The sequence below is a fragment of the Diabrotica virgifera genome, chromosome 6, assembly GCF_917563875.1.
Source record: "Diabrotica virgifera virgifera chromosome 6, PGI_DIABVI_V3a".
Taxonomy (NCBI): Eukaryota; Metazoa; Arthropoda; class Insecta; order Coleoptera; family Chrysomelidae; genus Diabrotica; species Diabrotica virgifera.
The window spans coordinates 240045752-240066658 of NC_065448.1; the positions used below are offsets into that span (position 1 = coordinate 240045752).

General features: G+C 32.6%; 1 protein-coding gene across 1 annotated transcript in view; it reads right to left on the reverse strand.

Annotated features, from left to right (window-relative positions):
- Window positions 1-18494, reverse strand: part of LOC126887415 (protein gooseberry) — a 116960-nt gene extending 98466 nt beyond the window's left edge. The window contains exon 1 of the mRNA XM_050654926.1: window positions 18317-18494. Coding sequence (XP_050510883.1) covers window positions 18317-18371 — 55 coding nt within the window. The 5' untranslated portion in view covers window positions 18372-18494. The remainder of the gene's footprint in view (window positions 1-18316) is intronic.
- Between the last annotated feature and the right edge of the window lie 2413 nt (window positions 18495-20907).

Sequence of the window (20907 nt, forward strand, 5' to 3'; positions counted from 1 at the left end):
GACAGCTATGATACGATTTTGATAGGCAACCCATATTGGTTAGTTTGTCTATGTATGAAATTTAATAAAAAAAATGTGTGTGTACTTTGTACGCACGTAAGAAGTTATACTTCTATTATATGATTTAAACGAAATTAATATACTTTTTATTTATATTTTATTTAAATATTAAACTAATTTATACTTACTACTTCTCAAACATTTTTATTAAAACAGTGCCAAAAATTAAAATAATAAAAGAATAAAACACACACAAACACATTAAAAATGCCACAAATGATTTCTGAACATTAATTGTCGGAAATTTTTTTAACTAAATACGTATTTTCTGAAAATAAAATTATATAATAAATATACTTACAATCATAAAATGTATAAACAAAAGAATGTGTGTGTACTTTGTACGCACGTAAGGAGATATTCTTCTATTATATAGGTAATTTCAACGAAGTAAATATACTTAACAGGTTATTTGTATTTTATTTAAAAATTAAACTAACTTTCTTATCTACCACTTTCAAAAAATTTTTATTAAAACAACCAAAAATAAAATAAAACATGAATCGCCCAGGATTCGAACCCGCGTCATTCCAATCTCGGAGCTAACGCCCTAGCAACTACACCAGCGAGGTCCTTCTAATTGACATGTAAGTTTCGGATATAACTACACAACACGGCGACAAATAGTGTAAATATTTTATTGTTTTACTACAGAGAAACACAAATCCAAAAACACAAGAATTATAATAAATAATACATTTACTAAAAACACTAATATATTCTTTTAATGACTTATTTGCACGGATACAGATACATAAACACCTATCTTGAAAGATTAGCAAGGAACTACATACTGTCTGTGTGCGCAGGCGCCCAGATTTATGTACAATTTTACCCTCAATCGAATCGCGCCTAAAGAAGAATATCTTAAAAAAAATAAAAAAATAAAAGTTTTTATTGGGATTCGAACCAGCTATCAGCGCGGCTGGTATATTGGGGTTCATTCGCCTTAAACGCTTCGCCACGGAGGCAATGTGTCATTATGTGCGAAGATCGACTAACTAAACGGATTAAGCTTTTGACATTTTTGAATTAAATTAAATTATTTTGATTTTGAATTGAAATGATTTAGAATTGAAAAAATACAACAAAACATAGAGTAAGAAAACAATATATTAGGTGAACATTGATAGAAATTTTGATGGTAATCAAATTATGTAAATAAAAGTATTACATACTATGTATTTTGGTAGGTTCAAATACACCTATGATACATTTACAATTATTACGTAACTGTTGCTTTTAAAAACTATTTAAATGTCACTACAATTATAAACTTTTTTGTTTCTGTCCTCACAACAATAAAACTAATATATTATACATTTGTTTACCTTCATATTGAACAATTATTTATTATTGACAGATCATTTCAACACCCAATCAGAGCCCGTATAAAGACTAATACCATACTGTCGGTGTGCGCATGCGCGCAGATCAATATAAATTCACCCTCAATCTCAATCGCGCCTAAAGAAGTATAACTTCAAAAAATGTTTCATCGGGCAAGCCGATGGGTACATTTCGACCTCCGATTCGGATCGTGTGCTATTATAAGTTGTGTTCAGTACAGTTTGTCAAACCTAGGAACAAGTTTGAAAATTTTACAATCGCCACAACACCGCATGGCGATTGTAAGATTTTCAAAATTGTTCCTAGATTTGATAAACTGTAACATAATAGCTCTATAAGTTGTTGCACTTAGTTGGATCCCGCTTCCTAAAAATTGCTGTTTTCTGTCAGTTTTTCCATTCTACAGGCATATTTGGTCCTTCCAAATATTGATTATTAGTTTATACATCTGTTTTAGCCGCTCCTCTCCCCGCATACAATCAGTTTGTTGTTAATTTTGTCTGGTCCAGGAGTTTTAATTAAATTTAGTTGCTTTACGACATCTATGGATTCTGGATAGGTAGGTTCGTCTTCCTTTGCATCTCAGTTATGTCTATTATTTCTTCCTTTTCTGCATATGTCTCTTGGCTGGCTTTGTATAGACCCGTAAAATGTTTTTCCCGATTTTGGGAAACCTAAAAAAGAATTGATGAAACAAAATTGCTTGTTTTTCTTCAATAAGCGCTCAAGACCAAATTGGGCCATAACCTTTTTTAATTTACACGTCTAAAGGCCGCGTCCCACCATCAAATAATTTGATCAAACTGGTTTGAGCAAACTGAAAGTGACAGTTAGTGACGTCACATCCTGAGTGTTCATTGTGGATAATAATGAAAAATTTTAATTTTAAATAAAGTACAAACAAGTTAGACAACTCAATACAAAAAATTTGATCAAACTAGACTGATAGTGAGAGCACAGATTTTTAGAATTTCAAAAAAACTGCAATTGTGACGTCACTTTGACGTACTTCCTCAAGTACGTCAAGTTTGCTCAAACTGTTTGATCAAATTATTTGATGGTGAGACGCGGCCTTAACATGGCCAGTGACACCTTTCTTATAACTTCTGAAGCCCTGCACATTTTGTGAATCTGCTTTCAGTAGGTACATTCTTTTATCTTTTTCGTGGGCTTTTTTTTGTCTGCATTTTTCTGACTAGAGCTGTTTTGGTAGTCGCGACGCACCTAGTTTCGGTATGTCTGTCACTGTTTCTGAAGCCTACAGAATTCTAAGAAAATTGTTTGTTGGAGTATTTAGTTGGTAAAATTTGTTTTATATTTTATTTTTCATTTCATTTGGTTTTTTATATTTACTTCATTCTCGTCGGTCAGTCTAAAGATCTTTTAAGAATTTCTGTTTCAAAACCTACTTTTTTTGCATTTCACTCAAGGCCTATTTTACCACTAGGCCCGTGAGGCACCTGACTCGGGCCCGCATTTTATTGGGGCCCGGAAAGATCACCAAATTTTTTTTATTGCAATAACAAAATAAATTTTCAACATTCTTTCATTTTATGAACAGGAAATGAGAAATTATGAGTTAACTGTTGATTTTCAAGTACATCTCCGTCATTTCCTATATAAAAAGGCCAATGTCAATAACTCTTTTCCTAGCGATATAGGACATTGGCCAAATCATTTAAATCTGGAATTTCAACAATATCTTATAAAAAATCGACCGAATCAATATATTGATAAAATTAGTGAATGTGTTACACAACTAGATAATAATAAAATTTGCAAAGATTTGCAAAGTGTAATGTTTTATAAAGTGAAAGCTAACGGGGAAAATTCTTCGCGAGTGGTTAGTGTACAGTCCTAAATGTAGCCGTGTTTATTGTTACGTTTGTCAACTGATTTCCACGAAAATTTTTGTTTTTCTAACTTTCGATGGGTATAATGACTGGAAAAATATCAATCAGGACAGTTATTCAACACGAGTGATCTCCTGAACATACATAGTTCATCAATTGTTACCTAGTCAAGAGAAGTAGTACAGCAGAAAAAAGGTATTTAGAAGAAAAGGAACAGTGGAGAAACGTTTTTTAACGAATAATAGCAACCATTAAATTTTTGCCCCACTTACCAAATTTCATGAAAATTCGCACTTTTAGTTTTTTCATTATTTGTAGTCAGGATCCTAAAACTTAAAATTGGCTGGCCCGAGATGCATCTCGCGAAAGACGAATTTTAGAATCCTGACTACAAATACTGAAAAACTAAAAGTGCGAATTCTGTCATGCAATTTGGTGTGTGGGTTAAAATAAGATTTGGAAGCACTTTTCAAATAACATTTTCCGATATCCGATATAGTCCAGTGCGCATCTGTTTTGAGATGGACGTTGAGAGGTGACTCAAATTTTTTTGCAGAAATTGCTTGAAAATAAATCAAATAATAATATTTGAGTTATCCTTCCTCTCAAAAAGGTCCGGAACATTGTTTAAATAATCAAAATGTCAAAAATTGAAGGAAAAATTCGATTTTTTTCTTGGTTTTTTTATTATAACTTTAAAAGTATTCATTTCCGAGAAAAGTTGTACCGACGTAAAAGTTGCGTAATTAAATTTCCTACAATATAGAATTGGTTAAAAATTTAAAAAATAGTCACCCTAGTTGCAAAATAGCAATAATTGCGAAAAAAAAAACATACAAAAACAAGTATTTGCATTTTACGTTTTTCAACCATTTATGCTACACTTAGGACCTTAATATTTCACTCAGAAAAACTTTATGATACAGTAAAACAATACTGTAAATTTGATTAAGATCGGTTCAATAGATTTTGCAAAATAAATTTTGCAATCCAGCTTTCGCAAAAAAAATTCATTTTTTCAAAATGTTACAGGACTGAAAATAAAGCAGATAGCAAGTTAAATTTTTTTTTGCTTATAGAAGTGTACTGTACCTTTCATTTGCAATATTCAAAATTAAAATCGATTAATTACCACGGCGTCAGAAAATTTTTGAAATAAAGAATAATTTTTGGTGCTACGGGGAGGGGAAATAATTTCCCTCAACCTGGGACAAGCAAGGATTTAGATTACTAACAGACAACAAAAAAAAATGATGATAAAGAAAAAAATAAATTTAACTTTTCAAAATATCCAGAGTTATTAAATTCAAGAGCAAACGTTCCAGATAAATCGCGAATACTTCCCAAAAATTAGGACTACAGAAATTCAAACCATTCAGGATAGACCACATCCCTTTAGAAAAATTCCATAAACTCTCCGAAGGAAGAAGAAGAAGAACATCCAGAAAAAATAACCCAAAATTATGGAACCATAGCCATAGCCATTTTTTGGTTAACTCCTGTATAGATTTTTATTAAAATTATTTGCCTTGTATATGTTACAGATACAAAAAACAAATTCTAGCAACGAAATTCCAAGAGATGCCAATCCAAAAGTTTTGTTCATCCCTTACAAAACTTCTTCAGGGGATGGAGTAGTTATAGTACAACGACCGTTACCATCCAGTATATTCTACCACGTGGAATCAACACGAGGCTACGCCGCGTCGCAGCGTTGAACATTATGGACCTAATTGCGACGTATTGGACAGCAAGATCAGCAATTATAAAATTATAAAACACCATGTAAAAATCAATATTTTTCAGTCTGATTAAAATCTCTAAATAAAAGTCTAATTTAAATGTTAAAGTAAAGTCTGATTTTAAATTATTGAGTTGTATCTAAAATCTTTGTTTGTCGAAATAAAAGTTTTAATTGTGAAGTTCAGTTTTTTAAAAAAGTGTTTTTCCAAAGAACATTCATAATTCGCAGGACAGCGGTGTTCGATTCACACAAGTTGATTTCCACCAAAATTTCTTCCAATCTTTATCTAATATATTATTTTCTTACTCTATATTTTGTTGTATTTTAATATTTTAATTCCACAAAAATCAAACTAATTTTATTATTGTTTGTGAAATATTGTTTTAACAATTGCATATGTTTAAAAATAATAAACTTTTATTATTTAAGTTAAAATATATGAACAAAGAAAGTTTTGGCTAATAAAAGTGTCATTTCAAAGGATAGAGTATGTGTTTTTATTTTGCAATAAACAAATTTATTTATTTATATCGAAATGTAATAAAAATTAAAATGTATCAATCATTATCAAAGGTCATTGGAATGCCCAATCAGAGCAAACTATCAGCTGTCCTGCGCGTAGCACCAATAATTAATGTTTATTTAAAAAAAATTCCTGACGCCGTGATGTTAATCGATTTTAATTTTTCAAAATTGCAAATGAAAGGTACAGTACACTTCTATATGCAAAAAATTTTCAACTTGCTAGCTGTTTTATTTCCAGTCCTGTAACATTTTGAAAAAATGAATTTTTTTTACGAAAGCTGGATTGCAAAATTTATTTTGCAAAATCTATTGAACCGATCTTAATCAAATTTACAACATTGTCTTTCTGTATCATAAAGTTTTTCAGGGTGAAATATGAAGGTCCTAAGTGTAGCATAAATGGTTGAAAAACGTAAAATGCGAATACTTGTTTTTGTATGTTTTTTTTTCACAATTATTGCTATTTTGCAACAAGGGTGACTATTTTTTAAATTTTTAATCAATTCTATATTGTAGGAAATTTAATTACACAACTTTTATGTCAGTACAATTTTCTGGGAAATGAATACTTTTAAAGTTATAATAAAAAAACCAAGAAAAAAATCGAATTTTTCCTTAATTTATTGACATTTTGATTATTTAAACAACGTCCCGGACCTTTTTGAGAGGGAGGATAACTCAAATATTATTATTTGATTTATTTTCAAGCAATTTCTGCAAAAAAATTTAAGTCGCCTCTCAACGTCCAAATGTACTAATATTTTTACAGATGCGCCTTGGTCTAATATCTCTGGCGCAAAGTAAAATATAAAAATTTACTCTGTGGCTTCGCAACAGAGTAAATTCAAAGTCACTCTGTGACTTCGCAGAAATGCGACACCCCGTATTCAAACATTGTTTAATTGGTTAAATATAAATTTTATTTATTGTTAGGAAAAATTTAAATTTCTGGTGCAACTATAAATAATGCATTTAAAAAAGTTATTATTATTATTAAATCATATTTAGGGGCCCGAAAATTGTGTAGTACCTCGGGCCTGATTTGAAGTGTAATAGGCTCTGGTTTCACTTATTATTCACCTTCGGCATTAACATATTATTATAGGTCTTCTATAGACCTATCTATCTATAGATCATATAACTATAGATCTTCGAGTTCCTGTGTACGTTAATTTTTGGAATGGAATAAGTATGTAAGTCTGTGAGAAATGGACTTTGTTGCTATTCAATACTTGTTTTTGAATTGTTGATTTTTTATTTCGTCTTTATTTAATTCGGCTCCTAGACACGTGATCCTTCTCTTTGCTTTACTTAAGTAATCTACATTAATTATGTTTTTATTTTTCCTTGTTTTTGTCTGTACTGGTATTTAGGTGTTTTAGTCTTATGAATGTGCATTTTTAGTTTATTCTGCTGGCTCTTCTTACAGTTGTGTATTTCTGCTATTCCCAAAACTCTTTAAGGCATGATGTTAATGGCAATGACATACACGGACACGCAAAGCTATGCTAATTGCATCCGATACAAATTCCAACTCTGCGTGATTTTCAACGAAAACTTTTCGTTTATAAATTTGCAAAAGTATGTGTGTTATTGCGTCGCCGCTCCTGCAATACTTAGAGCAGATGTATCGATGGATTCTTATGTAGTTTTGTCTTCTGAATCCAAATCTGAAAACGGCATTTCGATATCTCTAACCGTCTTCGAGATAATCGACCTCAAACTCTAAAATGTGACGTCACAATCCGGTTATCTCCTACCAGGCACTAAACGTCAGCTGAAATCTTTGATTAGGAAGTAGGCTACTTTTTTAATCTGAATTTGTTAAGCAAAGCAAATGTTATTATTTACATTTGAGTTTGACACTTCGTGAATGTCAAACTAAATTTTAAATTATTCAGCTATTAATAAAATATAAATGACATTTTATAGTGAATTTAATTATTATATAAAATAATATGTGTAATAAATGTATAAAAATACAATTTGAGTATATTTTGAAAGCAATAATACATATTATACTATATTAATAATGAATCAGTAGAAACGATTATATTTAAATTTGGTAAATTATCTAAACTCCACTCGACCATAGAGGTATAGTCTGTTCGCTAAACTCAGACGCAACTTTCTAGATATTTTAGTCGGTAATTTTGCCAACTTTAATAAAATTGGCAAAAAAAATTACTAAATAGTTAATAATCACTAAATAGTTAGTAATTTCGCCAATTTTTGCAAAATTGGCAAAAAACAAAAAAATTATCGACTAAACTATGTAGCCAGTTGCGTCTGAGTTTAGCGAACAGACTATATATATTAGCATAGAGAGAGTATCATTCAGAGCGAAGTGACGACACCATCTTTTTTATTTGGATTAGTGCTGTTTCACTCTTACGCATAGTAAAGCTGCGACAGTTGTCCTCCTCTTCCGTGCCTATATTCACACTGAATGTCATCATAGATTTTCGATACAATGTGTTAGAAAGAGATGCTGCAAACCAGTCCATGAGATCTTGTCGTCAGGAAGCGCGGAAGGTAGGCTCCCTCTATGTTAATATATACCTCTATGCACTCGACCAGCGACCAGCGCACACAACTCAAAACACAAGTACGCAAATACGGTTGCGTGAAGCGTGGCGCAAAGCCGTGGAATTTACGAGACTCGCTAGGTCTGTAGATCCAAGTTCATCAGTAAAAAGTATCTTTATCATGTATGTATTATTTATTTTACAATATTGGAAAATTGTTATTTAAAATGTGGTTTGGAATAAAAAAGTATGTTCTGATATATAAAATTACATCCTTCTAATGGAAAAAATATTTGACGAATTTTCTCAAATTATGGATACCAACACCATTTTCATTTATAACTCTTGTATTTTTAATTTGACGAAGAAAAGTTATTCTTCATAAAAATCTCTTCTTGGTCTAAGATTTATGATGCAACTATCATGAATAAAATTTTATTAATTTTATACGAGGTATGTAAGAAAATATGAATTTCGAGTAAAGTATCTTTATAGTTCACAACATTTAAATTAGAATGATGTACTTGCACATTAAAACATAATGTTTAATTCTAAACAGTTTTTCGTAATAGCAATTTTCTATATTATGAATTTAAATAGGTATATAAACAAAGTTTTCGTTATGATAATGCTCGCATTTTCAGCTTGTTAATTATTTCTCCAGGTTTCTACCTCTACCTCTACCTCCTTCTCCATTCCCCATACATATACCTATGTAATGAAGGGAAATCAAGCATAAACTTCACGTATGCGGTTAAGAAATACAGCGTTGCCAATACAGGCAGACGAGAAAGTACAACTCTGCGCAGAATACATCGACGACCTGTTCGATGATAAAAGAGGGGACCTGGAACACCTAGAACTTACTTCAGACATTTCAGAACCTAAATTCGATATTTCCAGGGTAAGCCTCTGGAGAGTTTTCAAACAGATTGGATTTGGGTTCAAAATGAAATACAATAGAAAATATTTTTGTTAAAGATCTAGTGTCGTTTACAAAAGAATCGATTAAAATAGATTATGAAAAACACGCTTCATTTATTTTATAGACGAAACGTGGATTTTCGCTAGAGGTGATATAAAACGGATTTGGCATAACGAGAGTATAAAATTCATAAAGCACATCGATACTGAGGAAAAGAGACATATTATATTGCATGAAGGTCGAGAACATGGTATTATTGATGGAGCGGATCTTGTGTTTTCGTCAAAATTAAAATCGGCTGATTAGGTATCACGATAACATGGATACGGACATGTTTGTAAAATGGTTGAAAGAGAAACTGCTTCCAAGTTTTCATGCACCATCTGTTATAGTTTTGGATAACGCCACATACCATTCAGAAATTTTAAATAAGTAACCAATAAATTTCTGGACAATATACATTAAATAAAAGAATGGTTAAGAAATAAAGATATTCCATTTTCTCAGTATTCATTCTAGCCGGTATTACTACAGTTAACCAAAAGGAATGCAACACCAAACATATTTATAATAGACGAGATTATAGGTACCTACACAGATTTGGTTTGAACATATTGTGTGAAGACTGTCCCCTTACCATCATTGTGAATTCAATCTCATTGAACATATTTTGAGAATATGCAAAACTTATACAATAACTATATTTATTGGACTAGCGGTTACAGTTACGCAGCAGTGTTGGAAAAATATGAAGAAAGAATAAATACTGTTAATTCTGCAATTTGGGAAAAACATTTGCGGAAATGTGAAAAAGTTGATGGAAAAATGTTAGATACGTGAAAATCGCATCGCAGGAATTAACCAATTTGTCTCATTTACGATCCAAATGAAGATACCGACAACACTGATTATAATTATGGATCTAATTCTAGACTTTACTGTAATATAATATGTTTTTATTTTTTCATTGAGAAAAACTTTAAGTGTTATTGTTATTATTTTATATTTTAATAATTGTATTGTATGTTCCTCTAACTTTTCGAAACCATCAAGAAAAGGAAAACGGCGAATTTGGGTCACATCTGGACTCGAGCGTAGCCTAGCCGAGCTTTTGACAAGCTTGAGCTCGAGATAGAAGCTCGGCTTGAATTTTGAGCTGCAGGTTGAGCTCGATATATAACAACATAATAAACAGCATCACAACATATGGATGCCAAGTTTGGTCCCTAAAAGACAGAACAGAGAAAATGCTTAGAGCAACAGAAATGGACTTCTGGCGCCGTTCGGGGGGAATATCTAGACGCGACAGAATAATAAACGAGAGAGTCCGAGAAATCATGGGGGTTACACATACTATTGTTGACGTTGACGACATGAGGACGAAACAACTCAGCTGGTACAGACACGTAAGGAGAATGCCGGAGAATAGAATACCAAGACAGATCCTCGAATGGCAACCAAGAGGAAGGTGCAGGCCAGGAAGGCCTAGAAGACGTTGAAGAGAGGGAGTTGATACTTGATAGAGAAATCAGGGACAGAGAACTCGAGGACGATCTATGGAATGCCAGAAAGAGATGGAGATTGGAAATCGGAAGACGTCGAATAACGTTTTGAACCGATATTATGTACTTATATGAACTATTTTCTTCCACGGGCATGGGCGCCATATAAAAATTTTTAGGGGGGCAAACGTGAAGATGTTGCACATTACATTTTCTGTTCTTTGTATGACAATATATAGTTTAAGTACTTTCCCGAAAAGCTGGAAGGAGGGGCAAGGCCCCCTCTGCCCATAAGTATGGGGGCTTATGTCCACGGGGAAATTGCTGCCAAATTAGTATGTAGTAGCGTTGATTGAATATACGGATAATATTAATAGTCCAGGGTAATAAGGTTTTTTCCATGACACTTGAACAGAGCAAATTGTACCTATAAGAGCAAATTGTAACTATTTCCTGCGTAAGATCTGGCGGCCATTTTTATTTATAAACAATTAAGTGTCAAAAAATGGCATTTTTCACTTTTTTTTCAAATCAATGAAAAACATGGAAACTTATGGATGTTTTAGTACAAATATTTTCGAGGTTATGGAAAAAGCTTTAAAATGACGTATTACAAAGTTTGATAAACTCATTTCTTGTTAATATAATTGGGAGAAAAGGTCGGAATTGCAAAAAAAAAATTTTCGTAATCACTGTTGTAAAAATTAGTGTACAGCTTTGAAATTTTTGTCAAATAAGGGTTCTTTGGTGCTTAATATGTGATAAAACTTTCAAAGCGATTCATTCAATTGTTCAAATTTTATTCAAATTGTTTATCCCAGAGAGAATTTTTTTTGCAATAACATAAGTCAGAAGAAAATGACGTTAGAACCATTCCACAGGTGTCAAATGAAAGAGCATGAGCTATATTTTCAACTTGGTTTAAAAAAAGTGAATAAAAAATGCATTTATTAGTACAGTGGAACCGCGATAAGTCGGCCCCCGATAACCCGGAAGTCCGGCTAACCCGGACCGATTTTCATCAGACAAACATTTTAATAATAGAAATGTATGTATTATGTTAAAACATTTTATTTGTAGCCCCTTCTGGAATGTCTTAAAAATATCGAGTTTCATTGATAAAACTTCGCTTTGACCAGAATATAATATTTGAGAGATAATGGGTATTTGTATAATTTGAACTAAACGATAGTAAAAATGACTCATGGCACACGGTTGCGGCGGCAGAGCGACGTTCATTATCTGGGGTTATCGCAAACAACAGGCACCTGTTATTCTTTTATTTATTTCCAACTGTCTTTAAAAAAATTCTTGCAATGGTCTTTTAAACAATGAAAGAGCCACTGTTCTTAAATAACATAACATCGTTCCGATTGGCACAACGGAAACTGACTGAGTTTTTTTACCTAGAAATGAACAATACTCTAATACTATCTCTATACTATACTCTATACAACTATAGGTAAGTTAGATGTGTACTGTGCATATATATTTCATGTTATTTTAATTATAACGGACTTTATCTATAAGTATACCCTATTTTATTAATTTTTACCATGCTCTCCGGCTAACCCGGATTTTCGATAACCCGGATCGGCCGCGGTCCCGATTAATCCGACTTATCGAGGTTCCACTGTAATAAATAATTATGCAAAAGTATCGTAAATGTTTCCTTATAAACTTTTTATTTTGTTATATAAGAAATTATACATGTTTATTACAATTTTTTATCAATTATGATATAGATAACATTACTTGGTAGTTGTGCACTTAAAACAGGGTAAAAAAGTTAATTTTTTTGGAAAAAGTTATTCAAAAAGTTTATAAAGAAAAATTGACGATACTTTTGCATAATTATTTACTACTAATAAATGTATTCTTTATTCACTTTTTTAAATCATGTTGAAAATGTAGATCATGCTCTTTCATTTGACACCTGTGGAATGGTTCTAAGGTCATTTTTTTTCTGACTTATGTTATTGCAACAAAAATGCTCTCTGAGATAAACAATTTTAATAAAATTTAAACAATTGAATGAATCGCTTTGAAATTTTTACCACATATTAAGCACCAAAAAACCTCATTTGACAAAAATTTCAAAGCTGTACACTAATTTTTACAACAGTTATTGAGAAAATATTTTTTTTGCAATTCCGACCTTCTTCCGCAATTATAATTGATGGGTATATCAAACTTTGTAATACGTCATTTTAAAGCTTTTTCCATTATCTCGAAGATATATACTAAAAAATCATAAGTTTCACTGTTTTCGTTGGTTTGAAAAAAAAAAGGGGAAAATGTCATTTTTTGACGGTTAATTGTTTATAAATAAAAATGGCCGCCAGATCCTACGCAGGAAATGGTTATAATTTGTTCCTGTATTACCTGTCGAAAAAACGCTTCAGTACCCTGGCTGCTGAAGTGTCACGAACAGGGTATATTTTTGTCTTATTACCCTGGCCTATAAATCAACGGTAGTAGGTATAGGTACATAAAATGCGAAAGTGTAGTAATGGTAGGGGAGCAAAGTATGCTAAATATGCAGTCACTCGAGCGTTATGGAGACCTATTGGGTTGTGAGGAGTAGGTCCTAAAACCAAAAAAAGTTAAGTAAAGTTTTCCATTTTAGTGGGCGCTTGCCATTTTTTAATTTAATTTTCCATTTCCAATAATCATTTGTTCCGATTATAACGCCATCTATCCATAATTCGAAAAAATGTTTCGACTAAAAGTTACTTATTTTTACGTAAGGAATCCAAATCTGCAATAAAAAATGGGGGCTTCTATTTAAGATTTAAAAATAACCCCCCACCCCACCTCCTTGGGGGGTCGTGTTTGGTGCCATTCGATAGATTTTTTAAAAGTATCGAATAAGTGTATTTTACAGTTTTTCGATCTGATGTTTATTTCGCGAAATATCGCGGGATTCGTATTTAAAATATTAAATTTACCCCCCACCTCTCTCCGTGGGAAGTCGCGTTTGGTATCATTCGATAGATTTTTAATATATATTGAACACACATTTTTTAGTTTTTCGATCTCTCATTTATTTCGCGAAATATTCGCTTTTTTCTTGTGAAACTTTGGGTCTCGCCCATTTCCTTACGCCCGGCTCAAATCGTCAGATTTTTGAAATATTTTCTCTTTTGCATGTACTTTACTTACCTTATCTTAATCTGACAATTTCGAGTATTTTTAAGGATCGATTTTTTTTTTCGGGCCCCCCTTAACGAACTCCCCTGTGTTAAGAGCCAATATATGGTAGAGGTACATCTGCAGGGTACCAGGTTTCTCCCATATGCTAATCTGACGCGCTCGAGTAACTGCAAAAACCCCGCTTGGGCTCCCCTACAATAATTTAAACTGTGAATTTTGTTTGTTGTCTGCTCGGCAATTGATTAATGAATCGAATTTTAACTTCTTTATCACAGAAATCTTGCCGAAATATAACATAATCTATTTTGCGATAACTACGCGCGAGACATGTGTATGTGTACCTACCTACCTAGAGGCAAGGATGGATCCAGGATCGATTTTCGGGAGGGGGACATGAACTTTTTGGGGAGGGGGCCTGGCGGAAAATTTTTAAAAATAAGGGTTAAAATGGTAAGTTTTAAGGTAATGTTCACACACTTTTGAGTGCCGTAAAGACATTCAAAACTTATCATTAAGTATTATTTTTATTTGTCTATCAACGAAAAATCAGCAATTTTTCAAATTCACCTGGGGGCCATGGCCCCCATAGCCCTCTCTCTCGATCCGCCCTTGCCTATAGGTGTTAATATTATCTAATGCCGGCTGAATTATATTAGGTATCAAGGAAATAAAACTATTGTTCTCTCTTTTAAATAATATAGACTGTTGTTTGGTAGTTAGTTAGACGAAATTGTAGTCAGCGGAATGTACCTATGCTTGGGTATAATTTGAGTAGGTATACCGGGAGAAACAAAGAAGTAAGTATGTATGTTGATGTTTCAACATCATCTTAATAATTTCTCTAACTACTATAATTTATTTTGCCTTCCTTACGAGTTTCCTTTCGATCTCGGTTTTTATATGACCATTTTTTTAATACCTCAGTCGTATTATATCCTCCATACTGCTTGCTTCGTCTCCTTACGATAACTATTCTTTCCATATGTTGACAATCAGCATGGTTATCCTACGTTGCTTGCAACTATTCGGAATTGTCCGGTTGTAGCTGTATTGAACCGGTTTCTCAGGTTTTGAAACCAAGATATTCTTCTTTTTCCTGGTCCTTTCTTTCCAAACACCATGCCCTGAAAAATGAGTTGCAACAAGCTATAGCTCTGATCATTTCTCATCACAATGGCATTATATTCTAATTTACGCTCTTTGATTATATTTGTATCCCCCATTCCTTGCCCATTCTACGTAGAACCTCAACATTAGTCACACGATCCACCCATGAAATTCTTAAAATGCGTCTATAACACCACATCTCGAAGGCCTCGAATTTTCTTAAAGAAGCTTCAGAGAGGGCCCAGGCATGTACTCCGTATAGTAACGGTAACGAAGACGATTCATAGCACATAGCATCTGATGATAGAGATTATTTTATTACCAAGTGGTATAAACAGTGACTTATGAAAAGAGAATTCATCTTTCCGAACGCTAATCTTGCTCTTCTTATGCATTGTTTTATTTCAGTAGACTGCACTGAAAAAAATTTAGTTCGTAATATTGATTAACAGTGATTATTGAATAGTATTTCGTTGTATTTAACAACAATTTAATTTTTTGTTTCAACGAACTTTTAGACTTTCTTGATTTCGTAGATGATAAGCTATTAACTTGGTTTATCGTGACAACTTACAGATTTCATTAAAACAATGTACAAATGTTGTTAATATAGAGTAATATTTTGATTATTCCATAGGTGTAAACTGATTGTTGTGACAAGGAATGCATTAATCAATCTACTACTGCGTTTAATAACCACAATCAATGCGTTCATGGTAACGCATGGTAACAACTGCGTAACAATAAACGCAGTTGTTGAAACAATACATTTTTTGCTTGACCAATTGAAATGTAACGGCTTTTCCTTATCGTGATACCCCGAGCTTCTCTGTGTTACCATTGTTTAAAAAGAATTCTTTGTTAAACAATGCTGTTACCTCTGCCGAAGTGCCGAATAATTTCATTTCGTTTCCAAGTGTAGTCCGTACTGGAAGGAAGTTTTCGTGTGTCTATTATCGTATTCATTTTTTTCGAATCCTGAGAAAACTAATTAGTATTTTTGAAAAATTTAAAAGCAGATTAAAATATTACAGTAATATCGAGGGTCTGAAGTCTCCGAGAACTTCTATAATGATTATTTTAATAAGTCACAGGGGTGAAAAAGAGAAAATTTAGTATGATTTTTTTCAAATATACCATTCAAAAGAAACTTTTTGTTTATTCTAAATTCTAAGGGACTTTCAGCCCTCGGTAATAATGTAATCTTTTATTCTGCGTCTAAATTTTTCAAAAATAGGTACTTATTAGTTTTCTCAGGATTCCAAAAGAAATGAATGCGTTTAAAAAGAATTCGATCGAAATTTTGCACCTGCGCTCTCAAAAAGGATTAAAGTGTTATAAATTTTTGGAATCACTATTTCAAACGCTTTTAAATGAGCTGTCACATGATGTACTTTCCCATTTAAAAAAAATCAAAGTTGTGCTTGTCACCTGAAGAGGAACCGCGTAAAGTTCGAAACATTGATGTTATAATATACTTTGATTATTTTAAAAATCGACCTGTCCGAGAGTTTTACTTATGTGCTAAAAATAAATAAGTTAATAAGGGGGGTAACACTTATTCCAGCGCACTGTATCATTGAAATCATATGAGAAATCACACAGTGTAAAGTCCATTAGGTTTATGACAAAAAAGGGGGATTTGCAAAATTATTATTAATCAATTAATATCATACATTGAGCTAATGCATTCAGTAATTATTAATATAAAATGCGTTCATAGTAGGAATGAACGAAACTGATTGTAGGAATGAAAGAATTCATGCTATTTTAACCTTTATACCAAAACAGAAACATGAATTTAAAGTGATCCGTTTATTTGCAAATATTTAAGAAAAACCCAAAGCTATCAGTAACTGCAGGCTGTTACAAGAAATTGTGGTATATAGCATGTGGTCTACCCCAAGGATGCGGTCTACCTGTGCGTCACATCAATTGACCATAGCTCTATTATAGTGTGCAGTGCGAAATTGAAGTCACAATACTTATGTAGGTATTGTTAAAACATTCGATTAAATCTTCTTATTGAAATTATTTTCTTTTCTTCTTGAAGCCGTATAACTAGATTTTATTTTGCTTATGTTCTATTATAATCTAAATAAATACATTACAAAACGTATGTAGGTAATACTACCACTAAAACATAACATTACAGGCAGGTACCTACTAATCATTAGGTATTGCCAAAAAGAAGAAGTACAGTGGAACCCCGATAAGTCGGCCTCCGATAACCCGGAAGTCCGGCTAACCGGGACCTATTTTCATCAGACAAAACAAAAATTTTTCACTTTGACTGAGTTTTTTACCAAGAAATAAACAATAATGTATTGTATACAACTAACAACTGTACGCAATTTAAGTGTATTGTGCATATATTTCATGTTTCTGCAATCATAATGTGATTTATCTGTAAGTATGTATACCATATTTTATGACATTACCATTTCTCCGGCTAACCCGGATCAGCTGCAGCCCCGATTAATCCGACTTATCGAGGTTCCACAGTACGATTAAATGATTAGGTATTTTGAAAAGGGAAAAAAATAAGCACCATTCAAAATATAATAGAAAACAGCAATCAGAATGAAAAGGAACAAAAACTAGAAAAATAAATAAGTAAATGGAAGAGAAATACTTATTATGATCTATGAAAAGAATGGGGCGGCTCATATGAGAAGACTTCAAAAAATAACAAAATTTTAATTATAACAAAAAGATAATATGAGAGAAAATACAAACAACAGTGTAATAAAGAACAAAACTAACAAGTATGAAAACAAACAACGGAAAGAGATTGAGCAGAAGTGGAGAATAGAACGAAATAAGTGCTTATGTAGAAGAAAAAAATAAAATAAGTACTCTTTATTTATCAAGTAGGTAAGTACCTACTACAGATAAAAGGAGTGTTTCATTAGGAATGGATCAAATTTTGGCAATAATTCACTGAGATTCATTTAATTTGTCTCTTTTACACATCCTCCAAAATCTTCGGAATAGGTACCTACCTACTTAAAAGTTTTATAAACAAATAGGTATGAGCTTTAGTTTAAAAAACGACAAAGGACAAAAAGGAAATTGATCCAGAAATGATCAATTTATCAATTTTAAGTTTTATAAACATTCTATTTCAATATTAAGACGACACTTTTTTGCAATTTCATAAATAATTTTAGAACAATTCTGTTTTTGTGACTCAAAACCTGAGGAACCTATAGGAATCGATAACATTGTTAAATTTTATACCATATTCTTTTAATGTTTGGAACAGGAAAATCTAGCTAGATATTTATAGACATGAAATCAAGAGATAACACTGTTTATTATCTCTCACTGGTTTTTGGTTTTCTCACATATTCTAAGCATTGTTCAACACTTTTCTTTTTGGAAAACTTTGGAACTGGAAAATGTGTAGACATGAAAATAAACAGATAACTTCTGTTTAGTAGGAACCTATACCTATCTCTCGACGGAATTAGTTTTACGGTAGATACCTATTCTTCATCTTCTATTATTAGATAAAGTTAATAAGTAGATAATAACATAATTAATCATTGTTAAACGCTTACCTTGAAAAGGGTATCCTGTAAAGTAAGGCGACATGTTCAACGTTGAAACGGCCATCTGAAGTCCAAAAACAGTCCAATAAATCTACCTACTCACTCACGGGTGACTTTTTGCACTTATTTCAATCCACTAGCTACACTTAAAAAAAATTGACCGTCATTACCCGATACACAGACCTAAACTGACCACGACTAAGGAAAGGAAGAATGCAGTTTGTGTGGGATCTTGGGTGAGTTGGCTGAGTAGGAACAGCCCATACCAATTGTCGTTCCTCGCGAAGAGAGCTCATTGGTCGTTGCTGAAAGAGGAGGAGCCTTGAGCGTGCACGAAGGTATTGTGATTTTCCGGTACTGGGGGACCACCCTAGGAGACTGCCAGTCTACAGTGTAAATGGTTAGTTTTTATTTTAAGATTTTATTAGGGTAATTATTTAAATGTTTTATAGAGAATTTGCATTGCTTTATGCTGCAATATTTACGGGCAGGATGTGTCAAAATCGTTGCGTGAGTTCTAGTTCGGTTTAGAACCGAAATACTTAGTAGGTACATAAAATAATATTTGCTATTTTAATCTAGGTAATCTATATAAATTATTATAGGAATTTTAAGAAAATATACTGATAGCCAAACAAATGCAACGTTTTGTTTACGGTTATTTATTTGGATCAAAAGTAGGTATGGTCGAAGCGAAGATCGGTGGGATATGTGCATTTTATCAATGAAATTCGATATTTTTAAGATATTCCAGAAGCCGCTACAGATAAAATGTTTTAACAACCTATTAATCATTCAGAATTACTCGAGGGATATTAGTACAGTTAAAGTAATTAAGACGATAACCAGACAATAATGATTTAATGAGTGAAATTTAGTTTTTTTTACTTTAATGACAACAAAAAGCAAGCCCATTAGCAGATTTCTATTAAAAATTATTTTGCACATCATATTTGAAACATTATTTGGTTGAAAAATCTCATTTTTGTTGGCAAAAAAAATATATTAATTTGTTTGGACTAAATTACAGTTGTGCTTATCTTAAAAAGGATATGTTACTATCAACTTTCACACAGTGTTGCCAAACTGAATTTTGTTATTTTGGGTGTAAATTTTTTCCACGGATCTCCGAGGGTACAATACCTATAAGTATCCTATACCTACTATACCTATAGGTATGTGATATTGCTATCTATATCTATTTTTTTAACTGAAGCTTTTTCCTTTTGTTTTTCGAAAAAAACAAAACAGATTTTCTTCTTCCTGCTTCCTTAATAGTCTCGCGCCTGTTCCATCTTCGGATACCTCCTCATCAGATATCCAGGTTGTGACTCCATCTCCATCTCTTCCTTGGCCTTCCTATATCTACTCCTTCGGCCGTTTGGTGATCTGTCTTATGCTATATTTACCTGTCTTCCTTCTCCCATTCTGCTTACCTACATGGCTAGGTATACCATTCTCTTTTTCTTTTCATATACAGTCATCAGGGCCGCCGAGAGGGCGGTACAGCCGGTACATTTTACCGGGGCCCGGCGATGTAAGGGGCCCGGCGTCGACCAGACCAAAGACGTAATTTTTCCTGTTTTTTTTTTGCTCTTCACTTTATGTCCATAATAGGTACGTTTAATTAATCCTCGGCTATATTTATACTTATAGTATGACCTTTAGTTGATTTGGTGTAAAATTTTAACAGCCATAAATCACAAAAGTCAAATGCTGCAGTGCAATCAGATAACTATGGATATGGAGATTAAAAATATATCAGGGCTTCTAGAAGATTTACAAAAAACCAGAAATTGATTGAAGAATATAAAGGGTCAGGTCAGAATCTAAAGGGAGATGGTTGAAGAATCTAAATTAGTTACCAGCAATTATGGAATAACTCCAGAATTTACATCAAATAAAGAAAAACGGCTCAAGAAGCCTGTGAGATTTTTTGATGATTGCCTGGGCCTAATAGTGATGCGACTGATAATTTTGAGCCCGACGCAATATTTCGCTGTGAACTATTTAATATTGTCAAATAATAAGCAATTTAACCAGAATATTTAATGCGGCAAATGAAATTCATTCGCTATTTAACATTTTGTGGACATTCCGAGATGACGATGACGAGAATATTAAAAAAAATTGATATATGTATTGCGCGAGTTTTATAAAGAAGACAACAGTGAAGAATTGATAGATGAAATTTTTCATTTCAAAGCGATATACAAGGATAATATTGGTAAATCTCAACTTTTCCAATCTTCTTCTTAACGTGCCATCTCCGCGACGAAGGTTGGCAATCATCATTCTAACTTTTGACACTACAACCCGAAAGAGTTCAGTTGAGCTGCATCCAAATCATTCTCTGAGATTTCTCTGGCTTCTCTGCCAGGATATTTTTCTTCTGCCTATGCTGCGCCTTCCTTGAATCTTTTCCTGCAATTTCTCGAATAGATTTACTTAATAAAATCTCAAATTAGATTCATTATTTCCTAACGTCGTTGTTGCGTTAAGAATATTTTGCACATTGCCGGTGACAGTCACAGAAGCGAAAACATCCTTTAGTTTTCTTTTCCGCATAAAGAATGCTTTGATATCTACAATGAAACAGG